The sequence below is a fragment of the Pelophylax lessonae genome, assembly GCF_965119305.1.
Source record: "Pelophylax lessonae genome assembly, chromosome: 1".
In the NCBI taxonomy this organism is placed as follows: Eukaryota; Metazoa; Chordata; class Amphibia; order Anura; family Ranidae; genus Pelophylax; species Pelophylax lessonae.
In genome coordinates this window covers 573,281,220-573,307,799 of record NC_138768.1, presented here as the reverse complement: position 1 = coordinate 573,307,799, position 26,580 = coordinate 573,281,220, and the positions used below count along the sequence as shown (strand labels likewise).

At 41.9% G+C, this 26,580-nt stretch overlaps 1 protein-coding gene across 4 annotated transcripts in view; it reads left to right on the top strand.

Moving 5' to 3' along the window:
- SLC4A4 (solute carrier family 4 member 4) overlaps positions 1 to 26,580 on the top strand; it is a 342,218-nt gene that overhangs the window by 229,915 nt on the left and 85,723 nt on the right. For 3 of the 4 annotated variants that reach the window (XM_082243062.1, XM_082243059.1, XM_082243060.1), the window contains exons 5-6: positions 16,784 to 16,944; positions 17,286 to 17,465. In XM_082243062.1, coding sequence (XP_082099188.1) covers positions 16,784 to 16,944; positions 17,286 to 17,465 — 341 coding nt within the window. The remainder of the gene's footprint in view (positions 1 to 16,783; positions 16,945 to 17,285; positions 17,466 to 26,580) is intronic. The other variant, XM_082243061.1, reaches the window with a different exon arrangement.

Genomic DNA, 26,580 nt, shown 5'->3' with positions numbered 1-26,580 from the left:
AGAAGTGGAAGAGATTGAGTGCAGCGATGCCCAACCACTTATTTCTCAAGATGAGTACATGCAAGGATCATCGCAGCACGTCTCCGATGATGACGAAACGCAGGTGCCAACTGCTGCGGCGTTCAGCATTGTGGAGACCGACAAGGAGGGCAGGGGTGAAGACTGGGTGGAAGATGATGTGGAGGACGATGAGGTCCTCGACCCCACATGGAATGAACGTCATGCAGGTGACCTGAGTAGTTTGGAGGAAGAGGCGGTGGTCGCACAGAGCCACCAGCACAGCAGAAGAGGGAGCAGGGTGCAGAAGCGGAGCGGCCGTGCCCTAGACACTACGCCCGCTACTGCCCAACGCAGCAAGGGAACGAGCGCACCAAAGTCAGCTCAAAGGAGTTCTCTAGCGTGGAAGTTCTTTAGAAAATGTGCTGATGACAGGACACGAGTGGTTTGCACCCTGTGCAATCAGAGCTTGAAGCGAGGCATAAACCTTCTCAACCTGAGCACAACCTGCATGATCAGGCATCTAAGTGCAAAGCACGAGCTGCAGTGGAGTACACACCTTCAAAACCAAGAAACGTCTCTGGCTCATCCTGCTTCCTCTTCTGCTGCAGTCTCGGCCGCTCCAGCCACATCTGTAGTGATACCGGCACCTGCCACCCCGCAAACAGATGATCTGTCAGCAACACCACCACCTGGGTCACCAACAACCATCTCCACAATGTCCCGTGGAAGCGTTCAGCTTTCCATCTCCCAAACACTTGAGAGGAAGAGGAAGTACCCCCCTACCCACCCGCGATCCCTGGCCCTGAATGCCAGCATTTCAAAATTATTGGCCTTTGAAATGCTGTCATTCCGTCTGGTGGAGACGCACAGTTTTAAAAACCTTATGTCGGTGGCTGTCCCACAGTACGTCGTGCCCAGCCGCCACTACTTTTCCAGGCAAGCCATCCCTTCCCTGCACAACCAAGTGGGGGAAAATATCAGGTGTGCACTGCGCAACGCCATCTGTGCCAAGGTCCACCTAACTACGGATACGTGGACCAGTAAGCACGGTCAGGGGCGTTATATCTCCCTAACGGCACACTGGGTAAATGCAGTGGCGGATGGGCCTGAGGCGGATAGCAATTTGGCACATGTCCTTCCACCACCGAGGATTGCAGGGCGCTTCAGTTTGCCTCCTGTTCCTAACTCCTCCTACTCCGCTTCCTCATCCTCTACCGCCTCCTCATCCGGACAGCGTAACACCTTCACCACCAACTTCAGCACGGCCAGGGGTAAACGACAGCAGGCAGTTTTACAACTTGCCTGTTTGGGGGACAAACCACACACCGCGCAGGAGTTGTGGAGGAGCATGGAACAGCAGACAAATGAGTGGTTGCTGCCAGCGAGCCTCAAGCCCGGCCTGGTGGTGTGCGATAACGGGCGAAATCTCATAGCAGCTCTGGGCCTAGCCGGTTTGACGCACATCCCTTGCCTGGCGCATGTGCTGAATTTGGTGGTGCAGAGGTTCCTTAAAAACTACCCCGATATGTCAGAGCTGCTGCAGAAAGTGCGGGCCGTTTGTGCGCACTTTCGGCGTTCTCACCCTGCTGCTGCTCGCCTGGCAGCGCTGCAGCGTAACTTCGGCCTTCCCGCTCACCGCCTCATATGTGACGTGCCCACAAGGTGGAACTCCACCTTGCACATGCTGGAAAGACTGTGCGAGCAGCAGCAGGCCATAGTGGAGTTTCAGCTGCAGCACGCACGCGTGAGTCGCTCTGCGGAACAGCACCACTTCACCACCAATAACTGGGCCTCCATGCGAGACCTGTGTGCCTTGTTGCGCTGTTTTGAGTACTCCACCAACATGGCCAGTGGCAATGACGCCGTTCTCAGCTTAACTATCCCACTTCTATGCCTCCTTGAAAAAACAATTCGGGCGATGATGGAAGAGGATGTGGCACAGGATGAGGAGGAGGAGGAGGATGAAGAGGTAACATTTCCAAGGCTTTCAGGGCAGTCATTCGCAAGGGGCTCCGAGGGTGGGTTCCTGCACACGCAAACGCCAGGGACGCAATTGTCCAGCAGGGGCACAGTTCTGGAGGATGAGGAGGATGAGGAGGAGGAGGAGCTGGAGGAGGAGATGGAACCATGTTCACAGCAGGGTGGCACCCAGGCCAGCTCATGGCCATCACTGGTGCGTGGCTGGGGGGATACAGAGGACACGGACGATACACCTCCCACAGAGGACAGCCTTTCGTCGCCTCTGGGCAGCCTGGCACACATGAGCGATTACATGCTGCAGTGTCTCCACAACGACCGCCGAGTTGCCCACATTCTAACTTGTGCTGATTACTGGGTGGCCACGCTGCTGGATCCCCGTTACAAGGACAACGTACCGTCCTTAATTCACTCACTGGAGCGCGATCGCAAGATGCGCGAGTACAAGCGCACGCTGGTAGACGCCATGCTGCTGGCATTCCCATCTGACAGCGGGGCCACAGTGGAAGCACAAGGCAGAGGAGGAGGAGGAGGAGGTCGCCAACGCAACCAGGGCACCGCCAGCACCTCAGAAGGCAGGGTTAGCATGGCCGAAATGTGGAAAAGCTTTGTCAGCACGCCACAACAAACAGCAGCACCAGCAGCTCAGATGGAACGTCTTAGCAGGAGGCAGCATTTTACCAACATGGTGGAGCAGTATGTGTGCACACGCCTACATGTAGTGAATGACGGGTCTGCCCCCTTCAACTTCTGGGTCTCCAAATTGGGCACATGGCCTGAGCTTGCCCTTTACGCCTTGGAGGTGCTGGCGTGCCCTGCAGCCAGTGTATTATCTGAACGGGTATTTAGCACGGCTGGGGGCGTTATAACAGACAAGCGCAGCCGCCTGTCCAGAGACAATGTGGACAAGCTCACGTTCATTAAAATGAACCAGGCATGGATCCCACGGGACTTTTCCGTACCTTATGCAGAATAGCAATGGATACCGACCTTACCCACCCATTGTTCCATTTTTGCTCTTTCTCACTCTTTTGGGGTGTACCCTCATTTAAAATTTTTGAAAAGAAGCAGTGTTGGCTACCTCGTCCTCCTCCTCAGGGCCAGATTAATGTAGGGGCTATTGGAGCTGCAGCTCCAGGCCCCTACCTTTTATATAGGCCCCGGGTTGGCCATATTCACTGTTACCGCTCTTCTGTCACTTGTAAACACAGAAGTCTGGCTTCTATGCTCGCTTCCCCAGGCAGCACCCTCAGAACCTCCCCACACATCGTGAAGGCCGGACAAGGAGGGACAGTTGGCGATGCATGGATGTGTTTATGGGCTTCAGAGACAGCATCCCATGTTGAATTAGGCATGCATGGCTGCACCCTTCCTCCTCTGGGTGCATGGCAAGGCACGGCCCTTAAGGCCCTTCAAAATCCTCAGCACCAAGCCCATGATGCTGTTAATCCGGCCCTGGTCCTCCTCCACCGCCGCTTCCACCTACACCGCCCATAGGTGTGCGCAGCCTATTGCATTAAGGTGTGCACCCCAAAGTTGAAATACACATGCATGTGTTTGCCAGCAGGGAGAGTAATGTATCGGGGCCATGTACCTGTAGGCAAGGAGAAATAGAGCAGAGCAGGTCCCAGGGAGATCTTTCCCATCTCCTCACTGGCAATGCTATGTGCCCTAGGTGATTAGGGTGTGCCCAGGCACACCCAGCACACCCTGTGCGCACGCCTATGTCACCGCCACATCCACCACCACCTCAACCTCCCTCCTACTCCATATGGGCCTCGTCCTTCAGAGATGAAGAAGAACATTGTTTTATTTTTCTGTTTTTTTTTGTTGTTTTAAGTTATTTCCCTATCCACATTTGTTTGCAGAGCACTTGCCATGCTCTTAATTACGTTTTGCTGCCATTTGCAGCACTCTAGCCCTTTCCTTTGGTGTTTTAGAGCCATTTTAGTGCCTTAAAGTTCGGGTCCCCATTGACTTCAATGGGGTTCGGTGTCCGGGAAAAGTTCGGTAAAAGTCCGGGACACGGACCCGGACTTTTTTTTAAAGTTCGGCCGAACCCGTCGAACACGGACATCTAGGTGTCCGCTCAACCCTAGTTATGAACATTATTCTTTGTTGCTTGTGACAACCCTGTGTCCAGAATGAAGGGAATGCAGATAAGAGCGGCCTAATTATAGAGCCATTTATCCATCTTGCATGCAGCTGTTTCATACTTGTTAGCTCTTGCCATTTCAGAATATGGAAGCCATGACTTCTTTGGGTTGTGCTTACGTATATTTAAATCTTTTCACTAAAATATCATATAATCTTTAACATGTTCTATCTTCAAAAGTCATGTTTCATATATTTAGGTATGCTGCATTTTTTAAATATACCTAGCGATCATGTCATAAAGGTCCCTGTTCAGACACTTCTTTTATAGGGTGATAATGCCCGTTGTGCCCTTGCTCTGTTATCCTGACTCATGTGCTTTTAAAGGAAACTACAAGTTTTAACAAGCATTATGCAGGCATGTTCCACTGTTGTCACCATCAGGAAACCCACTCTGAGTAATGCCAATCAGCCATCACTGATGTGCACACAGGCCACAGGAAATCAGCAACACTGAAATTTGAGTATGAAAAAGGTGAACACATATTTTAGTAAAAAGTAAAAGGGACAATTGTTTATGCCACACTGTGTTTTTAATTAAAAAGACTAAATGTATTTAGTATTTACTATATCATCTATTAGGGTTTCATACACAAACGTTTCAAAAGGGTGCTTAGAGCTTTAGTTGTTTCCATCCATCACCCCGAAGTGCTGGTTTGGAAGTTTTGAACTGTGCCTAATAACAGCAAAGTTCAAAATTAAAATCTTCAGATGTAGTGCACTTTACTAGAACCAAAGCAGACTGATCTTCTTTGCAAGCTCCACATTTATCTGAAGGCATATTTAGATGAGAGTAAAAGTATAACAAAAGAGAGTGCACCAGATAGTGCAGATAAAACCCTTAAAACAATAAAGTTAAAGTGGAGCTCCAGTCATTTTGGTGTTTTTTAAAAGTCAGCAGCTACTAAAACTGTAGCTGCTCACTTTTAATATATACACACTCAACTGTCCCAGGATCCAGCAATTTGCTTACCTGAGCTATCTCCCCGTCTTTTCTCCCCAGCGCCGCCATCTTAACTGTGGGCACCCGGCCATGACAGCTTGCAACTTCACAGCCAGGTGTCCACTGCACATATGTGAGTCGTGCTGCACCTCCTGAATGGTGTGGCAGTCTTCTGGGATCTGTAACCTGTCCCTGAAGACTGCAGGAAAGAAGGGGGAGAGGAGAACTATGCAATCCGAGCAAAAGGGGGAGCAAGTACATGTCAGAACTAGGTATCCGCCCCCCCCCCAAGAAAAAAATAAAAGATGAGATGCCAAATATAGCAGGGGAGGAGGGGAGGACTACTTAAGCAGAACCTCCCCTTTTGGGTGGAACTCCGCTTTAAATAAATTGCGTTTTCAAAGTTCTGACTTGATGGGAGCATGTAACCAGGCTAATCAACTCCCATCAGATGTCACAGTACAGATTCAACAACTGCTTTCCAGACATTATACTTGTTGTATCTGTACGGTGACCTGACATTCAATGGAGGTTGTATTGCCTGGTTATGTACTCTGATCAGGTTGCAACTTTGTAAGTGCATTTTATTTTTAGATTAAAGGATGTTTTATCTGTACTGTCTGTTCCAGCCTTTTCTATGACTTGGCTTAGCTAGAGAGGAAGGCCCCTTTCACACAGGCGGACCAATTCGATCCACTTGTCAGTTTTTTAGGAGGAACCACTCGGACCATCCATTGCCCTCTATGGAGCAGCGGATGTTAAAGGACATGTGTTCATTCACACCAACCAACATGTGATCCGATCCTATCTGCTAAAAATAGACAGATAGGGGATCTGTTTCCCATCCATCTGGCGATCGAATTGTCAAATTGGATGGCAGTCGGATGGAATTTTCCATCAAACCGCCCATAGAGGAAAGCAGGCTATGTGCATGTCCAGTCTGCATCAGCGGAGCGGATAAGGACCTGTCATCTGCCTGCTCAGCAGGGATCAGCGGACAGATTCCCCACTGAGCAGGCTGATCCTCTGCTGGAGTCCGCTGGTCTGAAAGGGGCAAAAGGCTGACAGAAGTGCTGAAGTTCACAGGCTGCCAATGAGGGAGAAAGCAGAGAATATCAGAAAGATAAGAAACGAGTCTTCTAAGTTTAACTCTTTTGTGTCTCCTTGGCATAAAAGTTTGTCCTGTCACCTTTCCAGTTTTTCTTTTCTCCCTCCCTAATCTATGTTCTTTAGGGACAGTCAAAAGTTGATTTACTAAAGGCAAATAGACTGTGCACTTCGCAAAGTGCAGTTGCACTCTGCAAGTGCAGTTGCTCCGGAGCTTAGTAAATGAGGTAAATCTTCACTTTACAAAGAATACACAATCACATGGAAGGAAAATTTAAAAAAGCAGCATTTTTGCTTGTACATGATTGGATGATGTAAATCAGCAGAGCTTCTGCTCAAATAACTAAGCTCTGGGGCAACTGCAAAGTGCACAGTTTATTTGCTTTTAGTAAATCCAACCCTCTGTGTCATTCCTGTTTCTTTTTTCCTCCTTCAGCAACAGTAAATCTTAAAGCTAGTGGTAAGAACAGGAAGTCACGGCGCTTGCAAAATGAGTGCCTAAAATAACCAAGTATATAATAAAGTTCACAAAATAGGTGCAAATATCCAGTGCATAAAGTGCAAGATATAAATATAAATTTAAATCTAAAGTGCTGCTAATTAATTGAGTGTCCTAAAAACTGATGATAAAGTTCACAAAATTGGGAAAGTTCAAATTTCATGTGCACAAAAGTGCAATATATAAAAAACTAACAAATAAATGCAAAATACTGTGCAGGTATTAAGGTTCTCTTAAGATGATCACTGGTGCCAGGTGACTTGAGCCCCTTCAGAAACCCCACTCACCAGAAAGGGTGGACCCTTGTTAGGGGTCAAAACCGCTTGTATTAAGAGGGATCCTCCAATCTGTATTCCTAGCTAGTTGGAGATTTATAGCATGTCAAATCTTCTCCTTGATGAGAGATACAATAGGCTGGATAATATCCCTTCAATGTGATGGCCCTGGGCAGCTGATGTTTTTTTTTCCCTGAAGACATGTGCTGGATCTTGCTGCCTACCTGATACAGGCAACTCTAGCAGCTCGACAACCCCCCCCCCCCCGCGCCGCCTTCCAGCGGGAGCCCAGTGCGACCAGCCGGCACGTCCGCCATCTGGCCAAAGACCGAAACAAAGCTTGATATGACTCTGATCGGCTTTCCGATGTAAAAACCCAGAAGCGATGTCATGACATCACTTCCGGGTACTGGAGCCTTAAAGGTGCCAGGTTTTAAGAAAAATGACAGCATTCAAAACAGCCAAACTTTTTTGAATGCTTTTAAGTGCAGAGGAGGGATTTTGGCCCAGATCCCACCATAAAGAGGGCCTGTCACTGCCTATTACTGTCACAAGGGATGTTTACATTCCTTGTGATAGCAATAAAAGTGATCAAAAATAACAATGTAAATGGACAGTGTAAACATAAAAAAATAAAATAATAAAAAAAAAAACTTAAAGCGCCTCGTCCCTCTGTGCTCGCTCACAGAAGCGAGCGCATACGCAAGTCGCGCCCGCATATGTAAATGGTGTTCAAACCACACCTGTGAGGTATTGCTGCGATTGTTAGAGAGAGAGCAATAATTCTTGCACAATACCTCCTCTGTAACTCTAAACTTATAACTGTTAAAAGTGTCGCCTAAGGAGATTTTTAAGTACCGTAGTTTGTTGCCATTCCACGAGTGTGTGCAATTTTAAGGTTAGGTATCTATTTACTCAGCGTAACATCATCTTTCACATTGTACAAAAAAATTGGGCTAACTTTACCGCTTTGGTTTTTTTTTTAATTCGCGAAAGTGTTTCTGCCCAAATTGCATTTGAAAGGCCGCTGCGCAAATACCATGTGAGATAAAATATTGCAACGATCCCCATTTTATTCTCTAGGGTCTCTGCTAATATATATATATATATATATATATATATATATATATATATATATATTTATATAATTTTTCGGGGTTCTAAGTAATTTTCTAGCAAAAAATACTGATTTTACCTTGTAAGCAGCGTATGTCAGAAAAAGGCTTAGGCTCCAATGGGTTAAAGTGGACTGTTTATAAATGGTATCACAAAAAAATTCATATAACTTTCACCTAGGATTGGTACATTTTACCACTGAATTCAGCTATAAAAATGTGTGAATCTTGGATATAATCTATAGATCCTATATTGTTTTTTTCCTAACCAATTGCTGGTTCTAAGATTTATTTACCAGTAAATTAATTCATTATTTACCCTCATTACGGAACATGTTTCCATCTGAAATTTGAGTTAGAGATTACACCTTATTTCTAATTGGATGGTTACTATGGGTTGGTCACCAGTTGATTCCTCTGTGGGCTTATGTACAGGCAGCCCATAGATGTTACTATAATGTAATTTGTGATCCAAAATCAGCTCTTTGTTATTAGGCAATTGGTGTTTGCGAAGGCATTGGGGGGGGGGGGGGGCTTTAATAAAATATGATTTCGAGTTTTGGTTCCTCTTTTAAGTAGAAATCTAATGGTTCATATAAGAGAGGGAGATAGTGTGCCTTAGAGCTTTGCATTACATCTCATGATGTAAGTAGAAGGCTCCTTCTCCGTAGAATGGCATTACTCATGTTTCAAGTCCTGTTGGTTTGAAGTGTGGTAAGCAGTGGTACAACTATCACATTTCTCACAGCTAGCTCTGGGTTAGCTATGGGAAGTTTTACCCAACATTTCCAATAGATAGCAACATTTTGAACTTGTTCATGCTGCAGCTATAGAGGATTTCTTGGCTACCATTGTACCTGCCAAGCATCCAGCAGTATAATGGGGCTAAATGTATGCAGTGATGAAGCAAAAGGCTCAATATTTTTGTTGGCAGTCGACATTGCACCACGGCAGCTCATAGCTTTCTCCCAGGATGGTGGTGTTGGGAGGGGAGGGTTTCCAGTGAAACACATCCTGAACAACAGTTTAGGTTATGGAGAGAAGGGAGTCAAATAAAGGCCAGTGGTAAGCAGATTTGGGTCTGATTATATAAGCCTGTTTGTTGTCAGTTTAGATTCTTGGTTGACAAACACAGCATTGGTTTGTGGAAAAACAATTTCAACAAACTTTTTCTGATTCTCTTTTATACCTATTAATTCCTTACATTTTACTAATAGTCTTTTCCCATTCAGGGCAAAGCACCACATTTACTTTTATTCCCCTTTCTGACATATACTTACCTTACCTGCACTCACTCACAAATTTATTCAGCACTGGAAGCCAAAAGGAAATACCTAGTACTTCCTGGTATGGAGCAGCATGTGACAAAAACACAAGTACAAGGTGGAGAGGCGTGGTGGTGACTTCACACTTTCCAACATGTCCAGACAGACTACTCCTTGCATTCACTGAGAGAATGCAAATTATTCTCTGAAGGGCGTCTGTCAGACCAAGCAACCTCTTGTTTTCACTAAGCAGCAAAGGCGCACAGGACCGTCTGCCAGTGGCAATTACTGTAGAAGCGATGCCTGCCTCAGTGATTTCCAGCTTCCATTGGTATTGGCCAGGTATTGCACATGGATGCTTACATTGGTCCAAATATAGCCATACATGGAATTCATCCATATATAGGTCCTCAGATTGCATTGCTGTTGGTAAATCTAAGAAATTGCACAATCACACTGTAACATACGTAACTAATTTAAAGGAAACCCATAATGAGGTAGTATGGTGGCTGCAGTTGAGACCACTGCTTCTTAAGGTGCCAATTCCTTTCCTGTCATACTGATCCAATAGCTTCAGTACTTTTACATAACTCACAACTGTCCCAAACCAAATACCTCTGTTCCTTGTTCCTCCTTGGTTGTCCCTCCTTTTGGTCTTAAGCGTAGGCCTTTATAAAAATGCATCTACCTTCCTCTTTTACATGACAATACAGCTTTGAAATCCTAAACACAATGGTGTAATTCCTGCCTACTTAATTTCTGATAAATGACAAAGAACACAGACCTCTCCTCACCCCCCTTAACCCTCCATATACACATCTCTATAACCCCTCCTTGTGCACAGGCAGGGAGCATAGGGAATTATCAGTTCACACGATTTCTGGCAAAATCTGGTATTTTTTGCACTTATAAAACAGATATAAAAAACACTTTTAGTGCCATGTTTAGCACACCAAAAGAGAGGAAATAAAGCTGGCCATAGACACTTTGAATTTCAGCTGGTTCTGCAGGGACTGACCGAGATTCAAGCCATGTATGGGCAGGCTAAATATACCAGCCTATCTTATTTTACATGTGCTTATTGCTAGCGGCTATTATAACCACTAGCAATAATCATAATGTTCTCCCGATGAGGACGGCTCACTGTGCCCCTGCCGGAAGAACACAATGTCTCCGCAGGAAGGATTCCCTCATCCACACTGCCTGTGTTGATGGGGGAATCGCAAAATTTTCTTTCCTGCAACCCATGGCAGCAGGAAAAAAAACTCGCTCCATCTATGGCCAGCTTAACCTTCCTAGCGGTATTCCCGAGTGTGGCTCGGGGTTAAATTTCAGAGCCAAAAGCGGTAACCCCGAGCCACACTCAGGGTACCGCCAGAAGCATCGCTGGATCCTGTAAAAGAGGTTTCTTACCTTGTCACCGAGATCCAGCGATGTGTCCAGCGGTGTCTAGCGGCGGTTCTTCCTCCCGATCGTCTCCGTGCCCCGGCTTCCGTCTCCTGTGACGTGACGTTCGCAGGGGGGTGGGACCGGCGGAAAATTAAAATGTAAAAACACACCAAACACACTGATACCATTCAAAATAAAATAAAATCACATTAGTTTGCCCCCCAGTGCCCTTCCCTGCAGTTTTACTGTACTTTTTATGTAAATATATATATAAATATATAAATATATATATATATATATATATATATATATATATATATATACATGTATGTATGTATATATATATATATATATATATATATATATACATATACGTAATTCTTGTGAATGAGCAGCCCAAACCAACTGTATACATTATATACATATATATATATACGTATATATATATATATATATATATATATATATATATATATATAATATATGTATACATAATATATGTATACATATATATAATATATAATATATATAATAAATGTATACAGTTGGTTTGGGCTGCTCATTCACAAGAATTACATGCAAAATAATGGTACCGCTTTCAGCACCTAAAATCCAAAAGAATCATACCGCCAGGGAGGTTAAAGAAGTTTATTCTTGGGGGTTTACATACACTGTCAAAACTGTTATACTGCATTGCACCTTTCATCCAGTCTTCAACCTTTTGAATTCATTATTTTAAAAAGCTGTTTTTTAGAAAAGTAGTGCTGTGGATTTAATCAATCGGTTTTTGTTTATTAAGTTGCATGTTCTGCGTAACTGGGAGCATGGTAAGGAGTGTGTCTTTGTCTTTATACTTTGTGCTGAAATGTGTCCCTCTTTCTCATCTTGGAATTTTGGGAGATTTTTTTTTTGCCAGCTGTGTCCCACAGCCAAAACAGGATGTGGGAGGAAATCCCTGGTTGTTACCAGGGTCACCAGAACAAGTGTCGCCATTTCCCCACTGGAAAATTTCACCTTATTCCTGTTCTGAGGGCAACCCAACATTTGGGATTATCTTTCACTGATAATGGGCACCAGGACAAAGACAGCGGATGAATCTCCATAATGGGGATACAGACAGCAATTACAAGCTGACAAATGTTCAAATCCCTCTACAGTCTATCCAAAATGAATACAAAAAGTTTTGCCTTTAATTTTACATTAAAACAAAATTAATAAACTGAGGTTGATATAGTTAAGGAGTATATAATGGAGTTGATTTGTTATAGTAAATTCTGTTCACTTAGCAGAGTGTTTCTTTACTTTGCCAAGTGTTTCTTTACTTTTTCAAGTCAATTTATAGTAAATAACAGGAGTGTGTGGTCCCTTTTCAATATCCAATCATATGCATAGGAAAATAAACAGGATTTTTGGTAGCCCATGATTGGTTAAAGCGCAACTCTAGGGCAAATAAAAAATGATCTCTTGCAGTGGGGCTGTGCAAGGTTAATTGCTCGTTTATGCCTGGGAAAAAAAAAGGGAGTAGTCACTTACCTGATCCTTCGCTCCTTCCCGCAGCTAGACCAGTTCCACAGCGCCTGCACCCCCACGCTCCAGTGGTCTGGGGTCCTGATGTTGGGGTCTATAGTCCTGCACTGGAGATAGAGATTTACAGTGGGTACGGAAAGTATTCAGACCCCCTTAAATTTTTCACTCTTTGTTATATTGCAGCCATTTGCTAAAATCATTTAGGTTCATTCTTCTTCCTCATGAATGTACACATAGCACCCCATACTGACAGAAAAACACAGAATTGTTGACATTGTTGCAGATTTATTAAAAAAGAAAAACTGAAATATCACATGGTCCTAAGTATTCAGACCCTTTGCTGTGACACTCATATATTTAACTCAGGTGCTTTCCATTTCTTCTGATCATCCTTGAGATGGTTCTACACCTTCATTTGAGTCCAGCTGTGTTTGATTATACTGATTGGACTTGATTAGGAAAGCCACACACCTGTCTATATAAGACCTTCCAGATCACAATGCATGTCAGAGCAAATGAGAATCATGAGGTCAAAGGAACTGCCTGAAGAGCTCAGAGACAGAATTGTGGCAAGGCACAGATCTGGCCAAGGTTACAAAAAAGATTTCTGCTGCACTTAAGGTTCCTAAGAGCACAGTGGCCTCCATAATCCTCAAATGGAAGACGTTTGGGACGACCAGAACCCTTCCTAGAGCTGGCCGTCCAGCCAAACTGAGCTATCGGGGGAGAAGAGCCTTGGTGAGAGAGGTAAAGAAGAACCCAAAGATCACTGTGGCTGAGCTCCAGAGATGCAGTCAGGAGATGGGAGAAAGTTGTAGAAAGTCAACCATCACTGCAGCTCTCCACCAGTCGGGGTTTTATGGCAGAGTGGCCCGACGGAAGCCTCTCCTCAGTGTAAGACACATGAAAGCCCGCATGGAGTTTGCTAAAAAAACACCTGAAGGACTCCAAGATGGTGAGAAATAAGATTCTCTGGTCTGATGAGACCAAAATAGAACTTTTTGGCCTTAATTCTAAGCGGTATGTGTGGAGAAAACCAGGCACTGCTCATCACCTGTCCAATACAGTCCCAACAGTGAAGCATGGTGGTGGCAGCATCATGCTGTGGGGGTGTTTTTCAGCTGCAGGGACAGGACGACTGGTTGCAATCGAGGGAAAGATGAATGCGGCCAAGTACAGGGATATCCTGGACAAAAACCTTCTCCAGAGTGCTCTGGACCTCAGACTGGGCCGAAGGTTTACCTTCCAACAAGACAATGACCCTAAGCACACAGCTAAAATAACGAAGGAGTGGCTTCACAACAACTCCGTGACTGTTCTTGAATGGCCCAGCCAGAGCCCTGACTTAAACCCAATTGAGCATCTCTGGAGAGACCTAAAAATGGCTGTCCACCAACGTTTACCATCCAACCTGACAGAACTGGAGAGGATCTGCAAGGAGGAATGGCAGAGGATCCCCAAATCCAGGTGTGAAAGACTTGTTGCATCTTTCCCAAAAAGCCTCCTGGCTGTATTAGATCAAAAGGGGGCTTCTACTAAATACTGAGCAAAGGGTCTGAATACTTAGGACCATGTGATATTTCAGTTTTTCTTTTTTAATAAATCTGCAACAATGTCAACAATTCTGTGTTTTTCTGTCAGTATGGGGTGCTATGTGTACATTCATGAGGAAGAAGAATGAACTTAAATGATTTTAGCAAATGACTGCAATATAACAAAGAGTGAAAAATTTAAGGGGGTCTGAATACTTTCCGTACCCACTGTAGAGAGACAGTCCACCTCTGGATTGTGGGAGAATGCCACCAGCCAAGGGAACTGAGGATCAGGAAAGTGACATGGGGAGATTTACTAAAACAGGTGCACATAGAATCTGTTGCAGCTGTTCATAGAAACCAATCAGCTTCTAGGTTTTATTGTCAAAACTTAATTGAACAAGATTAAGTTAGAAGCTGATTGGTTTCTATGCACAGTTGCACCAGATTCTGTCTGCACCAGTTTTAGTAAATCCACCCTACTGCTTCTCCTCTCCCACTGCAAGGGATAACCCAGAGTTGGGCTTTAAAAAACATGGTCATGGATTCATACTATTTACTAAGCTCTGTGAATATTTCTCAACTCCATTGTAAACATAACAAAATTAATGTCCACTTTACTTGGTGAATAAGGTATCTAATTATTCGGCACAACCTCATCTCTTCTTTTGTATTTTACCAATCCATTGGGTGATTTATACTGTTTCTGTGCCCTGTAATTAACCTAAATGAATTTTTATTTTTTCTGAAAATATTTAATGTTTATGAACTTTAACTATTCTTTAGGCCTAAAATGATTTTTTAAACATGTGTGCACAAAAAAATGGCTCTGAAATCCAAAAGTTTAAGGGGCAGAATAAAACTCAATTTTGAAAAGTAGTTGTGTTGGGTAAGAGTGACCTTGCATTGAAATATAGTTTACCATTACTATAACACATCAGCAGTATGATATTGCAGTGTACACTCTAGTTTCAGCTGGATGAAAAGCCCAGTTTTCTTACAGAGGCAGTGGAAACCTGACCTATGAAGACATTTACAGTTCAACCTTTTATTACAAAACATGCAGCTTTTGTGCTTATAAAAGTGTCCCTGTCTCATAAAGAATGCCAGTTATAAGTTTATTTGACATTATATTGTCACTGTATAACGAGTATTAGTTTGACCTTTGCACAAATCTCCAACTAGCTAGGCAAGTTGTCCTTATCCTCATTTTGTCTCCTTCTGTACAAGAATAATTATTAAACAGCAGAATGTATCAAAATTCTTCAGAATAGTTTACTTCATCACTTTATTCTAAATTTTACATGCTGACAAGCAGATAACTGGCAGTCACCCATCTATCTTGGCTTGGTATTGTTGGGCATCTTCTGCTAGAGCCATTGGGTTGGTTCAATGTAGGCATGAACAAATAGAACTGGCCTAAATGTAAGCGAGTTCAATACTAGTTAAAGATAAAGTTAAATAAACTGATTAATTGTTCTCACATGGCTAATGTCAGTTGGATACTGTGACCCATAGATGGATAACCATGTACAGTGAAGGCAGCTCCTCATGAAGCCGCTTCGTATGTTGACACAGAAGAACTTTCCATAAGCCGGCCCATTTCAGCAGTTCACAAAACGATGCCTGACGTCTCATAGGTTAAAATTTATTAAAGAACTGATAACCCATCACAGGGGGTGTTCTGTGTAGGGTTTTGTGAACTGCCAATTTGTTTTTTAAGGTGTTATACCTGCCCCTACCCCTAAACTGTATTGCAACAATATTTTGTTCAACACCTCCCTTCTCTAGAGTAGTTTGTCTAAAACACAAATTTAATGTTTAACACCCAACCTCATGTTTAGGCTTATCCTAAGGCTTAAAGTTATTTAAAGTCTCATTTTTTTTTTTTAATAACAAACCTTAGCTACTCTGTGCAGTTGGTTTTGCGCAGAGTGGCCCGGATCCTCCTCTTCTCGGGTCTCTCTTCTGTGCTCCTGGCCATTCAGACACAGAGCTGTGACCTGGCCCTGCCCCCACTTATTGGCTGGCTGACAGCAGCTGGAGCCAATCGTGCCACACTGCTGTCTCGGCCAATGAGGAGGGGAGTCCCGGGAAGCTAAGACACTCCTGCAACATAAAGACAGGCTCAGGTAAGTATTAGGGGGGCTGAGAGGGACTGCTGCATACAGAAGTTTTTTTTTTTATCTTAATGCATTAGGTTAAAAAAACCTTCTGCATTTACAATGCCTTTAAACCACACCCGATGAAACCCAAGGGTGTAGCACACTTTCAAATGTTTTTGTTGATTCACCCTTGTATTAGTGTAGTTATATTACCTTTAGTGTTTGTTTGCTTTACCTTGTAATGATGGGCTTGCATGTTTTGGCTGCAGTTTGTGGTGTCATGGTAATCAATTCCTCCATGTCCATGTATTTCTACAGCTAGCTTATCCCTAATCGCCCAAGAAATCAACACAGCTTCCTGTTCCTGGTAACAGTGCCTAAGGCATATGTTGCTATCTTCTCCATGTGCCACTGTAACAAAAAATCATCTTGCAGCTGCATAGTGAGCTGTCTGTGTCCAACTTACCGACCCAGCATGCGACCAACCGAATTGACCTGTCTAACAATATGCGTTAAAAACAGGAGTTTTAACGCATAATGTTAGACAGGTCAATTTGGTTGGTCACAGGCTGGGCAGTAGGTTGAGCTTGGAAATTTCTTTGCTTTTGTTTGACATGTGTCGCCATTCCAGTGCTTCTTGCTGCAAAGGCCAGTTATAACTGGAAGCAGTAGCCACTTGTTTGAGCTGTCTGTGTGTCTGCGAATTAAACAGCCTGCTTGTGCCTGTATCTGTTGTTAAGTTTATTTAGTAATTATACACTTTTTTGTTCCCACATGTATTTTATATTTAGAGTTGATGTCTCTATAATTCTAAGATTCCTACATTTTTTTTTTTCTCTTTTGCAGTTGTAGTCTGTGAAAAGCAACTCACAATACATTAATTTTTACATTTCAGATGGATAAAGTTTGAAGAGAAGGTGGAGCAGGGTGGAGAGAGATGGAGCAAGCCCCATGTTGCCACACTGTCCTTGCACAGCTTGTTTGAACTGAGGACTTGTATTGAAAAAGGGACGATACTACTTGACCTAGAGGCCAATTCACTCCCACAGGTAGTTGGTGAGTATCAAACAGGCAGGTTAAAGTGATTGGGAAGCAAAATCTTTTTTTTTTTTTTTTTTGTAAAAGTTTATTTTAAAAGCCCTTTTCTTTTAAAAAGTAATGGTTTGATTTTGGATAGAGCAAGTATTGGATTTCTTATCAGGTTTTCATTTCTGTTCTGGTAGCACCCAGGGCTTTTCTTTGAGTAGATCTTCCAGTGTTCCCTTTTTATTGTAGGCTTTTTGCACATATGCCTACAAATAATCCAATAACAAGCAGTTAGTGGTCAGTGATTATTGATACTTGACTACATATATGCAGCAAGCACCAATGTTTGACTTTATTCATCTTCTTAACAGAGAAAATCCTTGATAACCAGATTGAGACAGGTCTGCTGAAGCCAGAATTTAAGGACAAGGTGACCTACACACTGCTCAGGAAACACCGACACCAGACCAAGAAATCGAACCTGCGCTCCTTGGCTGACATAGGGAAAACAGTCTCCAGCGCAAGTAGGATGTTTACCAACCCTGATAATGGTAATGTAGTGGCCAGTCTATGCTGCTGCCCTCCTTTCTATTTACTTCCCATCTCCATTTCTTGTCTCACTGTCAAAAGCTAACATTGTAGTTTATAATCCCTGTAGTTTAGTAGTCATTGTTTCATGTAGAGAACTCAACACAAATCCACAACATGATCTGCATATAGGTGACGCTAGATGCCAAGTCACTAATCTGATATATACCTTTGCTGCATTTATACATCTCTGCAAACCTAATGTTTTGGGTTTGCTAGAACTGAGAACAGAAAATTGGTTATATGGCACTGATGTATCTAATAATAAGTCTTGGGATTTCTTATATTGTCCTTTGACTTCCTAAAAAGGGAAAACATTAACTCCTAACATGTCTTATCAAAATCACCTGGTAGTTTATAATCAAGTCAACCTTTTGCTAAATATAATTAACAATCACTCAGTTGGGGAGATAAGCAGAAGGGTACAAGCAGTATCTAGTATGACTGTCTGGTCTGCAGTCAAATGTCCACTGTATCTGCTGTGTGCATGTCTAGAATATATAGTGAACAAACATTGCTCAGGCATAAATAAGAACTTGCTTGACCAATGATATCTTTGATAGATTTTGCCATTTAGACTTCAGCCCAGCCTCTAAGATCTGGAACTGGTGCTTGAGTGAAAGTTGGAATCACACATAGGGAAATATAGTTGTACTCTAGATATTTCAACTGCAATATAATCAGCCTTTGTAGAGGTAGTTTGAGTAAGCATAGCTACTGTATATACAGTATGTGCAACAAATGGAACCAGTGTGAGCATCGCTGGACATAATTGTCATGGGACAATGTTACAATTACTTTAAAGTGTCAGCCCTAGTTAGTGCTTGTGGGTAGTTTTTAACATGGACCACTATTGATCCCATTTACCTATAGACAATAGGAACAGTGCTTTTAGTAAGACAATTTGCACCTACTTCTTGACAATGATAAGGAAAAGTATATCTATCGATGCCCTCCCCCCGATATATGGGTAAACGAAGACAAAAGATGAATAGCGACAGTAAAAAGATTAAACGCAATTGCAGACTCTTTTGGTAAAATCACCAGTTTTTCTTAAGATTTTGTCCATAATACAGTTAGTTTTCCCAGCCACCGTTGGTCATTTTACATGTAAACCACAATTCTTCAGGGTAGTAGTACAGAAGAAAAAAAGTGATCACCAAGTAAAAGTAAGACTTCTATGTCATGAGTACTTACTACCCTGACGTTTAGATTTATTTACTACTCATCATTATTCATTTCATTTTCACATTACCATTATTTACATATATTGTTTTTTCTAATGTTTTACAATCTTGTAATGTGATTTATGCAGGAGGGAGAGAGGAGGGCTTGATGAAAAACTCATTCCTCTCAGGTGAATAGCATGGTACTCAGCTGTTCTCATGTGTGTGTTATCACAAAGCAGGGATAGGCAACCTCCATGTGTATGGATCCTATTTTGTCCTTACATGAGTGCAATTCTGTTTTGTTACCTGTAAGTTAGTTGTATGTAAGTTGTACTGTAAGAACTTGCAGACTCTTGGTTGCCTATGTCTGTCTCCTTAATGGAGTGCTTTAATCATTTTCATGCTACTGTGCAGTGGATTCATTAACAGTAATTCATTCTTCTGAGCGTGTGTGTGTTATATCATGTTAATCACCAAACATAGGTCTTAATAAACATTATATATACAAATATATAATATAAACATACACAGTATCTCGCAAAAGTGAGTGCACCCCTCACATTTTGTAAATATTTTATTATATATTTTCATGTGACAACACTGAAGAAATGAAACTTTCATGTGACAACACTGAAGAAATGGCAAAGTGTAATTTCTTCAGTGTTGTCACATGAAAAGATATAATAAAATATTTACAAAAATGTGAGGGGTGTACTTACTTTTGTGAGATACTGTGTGTGTGTGTGTATGTATATATATATATATATATATATATATATATATATATATATTTTTTTTTTTTTACAGTTTATGCTATGTGTACATGTGCGCTGTGTTTGTTGGTTCATCATTTTTAGCTGATTATAATTGGAAGGAATTATTTCTGCATGGCCAAGATGCACTAGTGTGTTATGTTAATGAATACTGCTATTGTCAGGAAGTCATTAAGCAGAATGAAGGGGAAGGACATGCCACATCATAAGGTTACATTCAAGAAATGTGTGCACAGTCTGTATAGTCAGCATGTTCTGAGTGACATGGCTTCTCTTTTGCTCATGACATATATTTTGCTTGTGTCATAGTTACATGGTATTTCTTTTTTAATCAGGAAAATTTACCTTTTCATTAATAGATTAGACAACCGTGAATCTTTATTACGTTTAGTTGTTGTTTTATTGGCTCACCAGTGCACTGAACTGGAGTACGTGAGATTTCTTCAACCTAAGATAAACAGTCACTTTTGTTAAAGGCCTTTGCATACACTGGGTAGGAAAATTACAGATATAATATAGTTGCAGTAACGTGAGAGTCCAGGTTAGAGAAACTGTGGTTATAAGAAGATCTCAGTTTTGTTTGTGGACTTTAAAGACCTTTTGTTGAAGTATTTTGATTGTGGCCTCTAAACATACCCTTATCCTAAAGGGCTTGCAGGCTAATGTACTTCATACATAAATGCACACACACACACTAGGTCTAGTTGTGTTAGATACCAGTTAACATTCCAATATGTTTTTTGTTGGGAATCTGTGGGGAGAACGTACAACCTCCATGAACATAGTTAGCTTAGTGTGATTTTAACCAATGGACCTCTCCTTCCCTCTCCTGCTCTTTCAACTTCTTTTTCTCCTTTTCTTTCTCCTTCTCCTTCCCCTCTCCTTCCCCTCTTTCTTATTTTTTCTGCCTCCTGTATCCCCTTTCCTTCCCCTCTTTTCCTCACTTCTTTCCTCTTCCCTCTACCTATGTCCCCCTCTCCTCTTCCTCCCTTCTCCTCCTTCTTCTCCTTCCCCTCTCCTCTTCCCTCTACCTGTGTTCTGCCCTTTTCCCCCTCTCCTCTTTCTCCCTCTCTTCTTTCCTTTCTACTTGCACCTGTCTACTCCTCTTTCCTCTCTTCTTTCTTTCATCTGTCTCCTCTTCTCTTTTTCCCCTCTCTTTCTCACTTCTTTCCTCTCTCCCCTCTCTCATTTCATTTCTCTTTTTCTCAACCGTTGCCTCTCGTTTCACATGTGTGTGTATATTTACACTATATTACCAAAAGTATTGGGATGCCTGCCTGAACAGGAATTTTAATGGCATCCCAGTCCTAGTCCAGAGGCTTCATTATTGAGTTAGCCCACCCTTTGCAGCTATAACAGCTTCAACTCTTCTGGGAAGGCTGTCCACAAGGTTTAGGAGTCTGTTTTTGGGAATGTTTGACCATTTTTCAAGAAGCGCATTTGTGAGGTCAGTCACTGATGTGGACATGAAGGCCTGGCTAGCAGTATTCACTCTAATTTGTCCCAAAGGTGTTCTATTGGGTTGAGGGCTGAACTCTGTGCAGGCCAGTCAGGTTCCTCCACCCCAAACTTGCTCATCCATGTTTTTATGGACCTTGCTTGTGCACTGATGCACAGTCATGTTGGAACAGGAAAGGGGCCATCCCCAAACTGTTCCCACAAAGTTGGGGGCATGAAATTGCCCAAAATGTCTAGGTATGCTGACACTTTAAGAACCCATAGACACACTCCTAAATCTTTTGGACAATTTCATGCCCCCAACTTTGTGGGAACAGTTTGGGGATGACCCCTTCCTGTTCCATCATAACTGTGCATCAGTGCACAAGCAAGGTCCATAAAAAACATGGATGAGCAGGTTTGGGGTGGAGGAACCTGACTGGCCTGCCCTCAACCCGATAGAACACCTTTGGGACGAATTAGAGTGGATACTGCTAGCCAGGCCTTCATGTCCACATCACTGACTGACTTCACAAGTGCGCTTCTTGAAAAATGGTCAAACATTCCCAAAAACAGACTCCTAAACCTTGTGGACAGCCTTCCCAGAAGAATTGAAGCTGTTATAGATTGAAAGGGTGGGCCAACATAATATTGAACCCTACAGACTGGGATGCCATTAAAGTTCATGTGTGTGTAAAGGCAGGCATCCCAATACTATTGTATATATGTGTGTGTGGTAAAGTAGTTCTATAAAACATTATCATTTTGTATCAGTCTTTCCATTAAATTAAGAGCTTCATGTCAATAACACTCTTGATGGGCCATTAAGAATTGCAACACAAAAAAAAACACCAAAAAGCACCAACACTAGCAGAGGATAACATGTGGCTAAATAATTTATGTTGCTGTTCTCTGCTGTCCTGTTTAAAGCTTTTAGTTGTGATTCTGTCCTTTATTCTTCTCACTTTAATTTTGCTTTCCTTCTGCTCCTCCTGCTGCTACTCTCCTCTGCTTTCTGCTTTTGATACTAGCACGCAGTCCTCTAGAGAATTCTGTGCCCTGCCTGGCAACCCGCATGTCGGATGATGATCTCCGAGTGCGGCGCAGCCCCAGCATGGGATGGCTCAGTAAGTTGGGAACAGTCACTTATTGTGTGAAATGTGTTAGAACAGAAAAAAAAGTTCCTTGTGTAATAATGATTATGTTGTAAATCAATGTTATTTGTGATTTATTTCTAAATTTTCTTTAATTTAACTTTCAAATCATTTTATATTATAAATTATTTAAAATATTATATTTATTAATATTTGGTTGCAACAGAACTTGTTTAGTTTTTTAAAATTAAATGACTATCCAGTAATATGATTTGTATGGTATGCCCTAATACACATTTAAAGAAATTACCCGCAATTATGGTCAATATTTATGCACCCTGATAAGGTTATTCCTTGGGGATCTGAAGGGTTGGAAATTATGCACGTTACAGTAACGAAGCATTTGGTTGTTCACAAAATTGCACATCTTTTGGAAGGTAAAACAGTGAACATACACAGTATGTATTTCAACTGTCTGTTTAGCTGTTTGCCTGGAGTTCCATTTTAAATAGTGATAGTAGTAATGTTTTAAGTGCAGTAACCTATACCAGCCAATTGAAATTCCCTTTATTTTGAAATCAGACCAGTACAAGATGGATTCTGTTTGTTTGCTATGGGTACTATACTTTCTTTGCACAAATGTTTTGATATTTTTACTTTTCTGTGGAATAAGTCCAACAATCTAAATTACAGTGTGCACATATACATTCAGCTGCACAAGTTCAACGTGACGTACAGAAAGGTGATATTTAACCTGATGAAATTCATGCAGTGATTTGAAGTGCTAGTTTATATCTCAATATTTCACACCCCACACTTAAACTTTTTGCAACCCTTTACTAATGTCATAGCAACATCCAACAGCATGAAATCTAGGAAGTAGGCCATCAAACTTGCCAGTTCCAAAATACACAACAACTTTCCTGGTAGAACCAAGTACAAGGTTTATCTTTCTAATGTCTCCTTTTCTGATTTGTGTTTGCATTTAAACTGCAGTATATGTATAATAATGATAGCATTAAAGCTGGTCATATATGGATTGAAATTTGACTGGTTCAGCAGGGACCGACCGAATTTAGATTAGTGTGTGTGGCAAGCGTTTGTGGTAGTGAGGCCTTTTAGATCGCCAACTCATAGTTCCCCAGGCCGCGGAGTCTAAGCCCCAGACTACTTCTTTACCAGACCCCCTAATGGTGGGGATGGACTTACAGCAAGCTGGAACCAGGTCACGGCCCCCAGGTACACCCAGCTAATGATGCAGAGACCACTCGTGTATGCAGAGTACAAACAGCAGGAGACAACAGGAAATCCAGGAGACAAGCCTAGGTCAGGACGAGCAACAAATAGGCACAGACAGTATACAAAGCCGGGATCGGTATACGGATAGTCAGCTACGGAATACACAAGTAGCAAGCAAACGGGAGCTCAGAGAACTGTGAACATGGGCTACACTGAGCATGTCATATATAGGCAAGCAAACTAGGAGATGGACCAGAAAGTGATGGAAGGGAAGGAAATAAAAGTGCACAGAATCGCAGGTGATGCCCATAGGTAAGCAGAGCCAAACCACACATGCAAAAGAAATCAGGGTGGGAAAAGCAGTGTAGCAAGGAGGTAAGAATACACAGGCAGGAAACTGCAGGCTAACTTGTGACAGTGTGATGCCCCTGTTCGACAGCAGTTGATCGGTAGACCATCTGTTGTCAAACAGACAAATTGGAGAACTTTTGTTAATAAGCGGCTGCAGCCCCTGATCATTTTTTTTCACAGCGGCTGGTGCAGCTGTTAGAATACAATGCCCCAGCAAGGGGAGTGTGATGGGGTGGGATTTCTTCATTCACGTTGTTTGTGTGGATAAACGAATCTGTTAATTTTTTTTCCCTCTGACAGAGCAAAAAACAAACAAAACCGTATATACCCGGCTTTAGAAAGGAATGAACTTATGATTACATGTTCAGTTTGACTGTCAAAGTGTTAGTGGAAAGCTGGACCCCAACTTTGAATTTCGGAGACAAAGATATCTGTTTACAAACTAGTGGACCTGAAAGTGCCAATTTATGAAAGTTTTTGAAAGGTGGGAGCGTCACAAATGTTTTGTAAGTTTAGTAAGTTTTTACTTTTCAATAAGATGCATTAGGGAGGCTCAATAGTACCCCTTTATCAGGGCTTGTGGTGAAAATAACAAAATCATACACTGGAGCAGGGTCAGCTGCTTACAGGAATTTCTAAGCATGTATGCAAGGGTTCGATTATTTCACCAGTCTAACAGCAACATAGCCATTATTAGACTAGCAACCTAAGTGAATCCTTGCACGGATGCTTAGAATTTCCTGTAAGCAGCTGACCCTATTCCAGTATATTGTTTTTTTTCTTTTCACCACAAGCCCTGATAAAGGGGGGCCGTTGAGCTCCTGAAACACATTGGATGCTGCTGTGGCATTTTATGGAAATATAAAAGACTACTGGATTTCCGAAACCTGTGTGGCACCCTTAGTCTTCATATTTTTTCATTTGTGTTTACTTTTGGGGCCCAGGCTAAGATATATAATACTTTTTCAACTCATATTAACTCTTGAGAAACCTAAAATTTCTCTTTATTCCTTAAGTACATATTAACTACTTTTAGACCAGTAGGTTGAAGTATAGCAACAAAGCTCTACCATGTGAATTCAAGTATATAATATGCACTATAGTCCACTATCCAGCTGCTTAGTTATTGTGTTATTTAATCATTTTGTGCTGTTAAGTGCTGACAACAAGGCTGTGATCCAGATGGGAAAAGGAATCTTAAAACCATCATGGAAATAGCGCAAGTATCTAGAAGTAGAAGTGCAATACATGGGATAGCTTAGCTGTTTGCTTCATGTATCAGCCCTTTCGAATAATAGCACAACTACAGAAATACATATTTAAAGCAGTAACTGTACATATGTTACCTGCTCTTATTGTGTATACAGTGGGCGAGAAAGAACACTCCTGTTGCTGTTTTCTGTCATTGTAAAATCTAACCATGTGCCAAGTTCTTGTTCCTGTTTTATTAATTTGCTGGAAAATAATTATGCGGATGTATGCTGTTATTATTCCAAGAAAGGATGCTGACGGGGGCATTGCTATAAGTCAAAGCTGTGCACTATGTGTAGATAAAAGATTTTCCCTGTAGCGCTAATACATTGTTAGGTGGTAAATACGTAAGGTATTAAAGCACCTCAGTGTTTCATATACTTACCTCCTGCAAGGAGGTATATAGTGAAAGTGCTTTAATTTCACAAAGTTTAATGTATTTTCAGCCCACATCATGTATTTTCTATATAACTACATTACCTCTAAACTGTTATTTGCAGAATGTCATGTCCTGCAGTCATTACTGACTTCAGTGCAGATCAACTAATGGTTTAATACATTAAGTATAAAACCTACAGAAATAACGCTTATTTTTTTTTTAACAGTTTCAGCTATTTTTATTGATTTGGCTGGTGCTGTATACAGTTATACCCAATGTTGACAGGTAAATACAAAGCTTGATGTGTGCTACAGTCATTAACTTGAGCAAGCACCCACAAGCGCAGGGAAGATTTATTTAATCATATGGTGAATGGAGGTTGTTCTTAGTAGGCAGTGGGCTTCAACAGACACAAAGAACAGATGTTGTTCTTTATGTCTGGGGAAGTTTGTCACAACATTTACTTGGGTTGCATGCACATTACAAACTGTGTTCATTAGAGAAGCATCTTGGCTATCCTGCAATAGGCGTCAGTCTATAAAATCAGTATGCAATTGGATGATTGAAGAGAACACAGCTTATTGTTTTTTTACTAAGCTAGGTGAACATTAATTTTGATTCCTTTTGATGGCTTGAACTTTGGCTGATTCCTACTGAATCAGCCAAAATTCTAGCCATGGGTAGCCCTGTAAGCGCCACCCACCTTGGCGAAGTAGCTAAAAAATCAACTGCCTGGTGGAAAATTATCATCTGAACAGTGACTTGCTTCCTACCACATGCAGTCACTGTTCAGTTACCTGAATACAATGACCAGAGAGAAGGTTCCTCCATCCACACTGTTAGCGTAGAATAAAGGAATCAGTTGATTTCCTCTTGTTCAGCCTATGGACTGAATGGGAGAAAATAGAGCCCAGTATGGTAGCCTTTGGTGAACAGCTTATACCGATTATTCACTTAACCCAATTGCCTTATTAAGCTTGGGGATTCAACAATGGGATTACCATTGTTGAAGATCCATAAAACTGCAGTTCCCAGGGCAAAGTAGTACATCTTTGACCATCTGGAAATAAACAGTGTAAACCCACACTGAGTCTTGAACCATGAGTTATAAAACTTTGCTGCACTGGGCTTATTTAAACATGAACCCATAGCAACCAGATTTCATCTTTATTTAATTTAAAGCAGTCAGACTAATAATGAATCTATTTGATTGGTAATGCACTTAACACATTGCTATTCCCTTTTTAGATATATTTTCAGTATTTTACTTCACATTACATTGATGGTAAAAATGAAAGTGTTGGCAACTATTGGTAAACTGGCTGATTCATTATACAGTATTATGCTTTATTTGTATGCTACAAGTTAGATCCAGATGTTTGTAC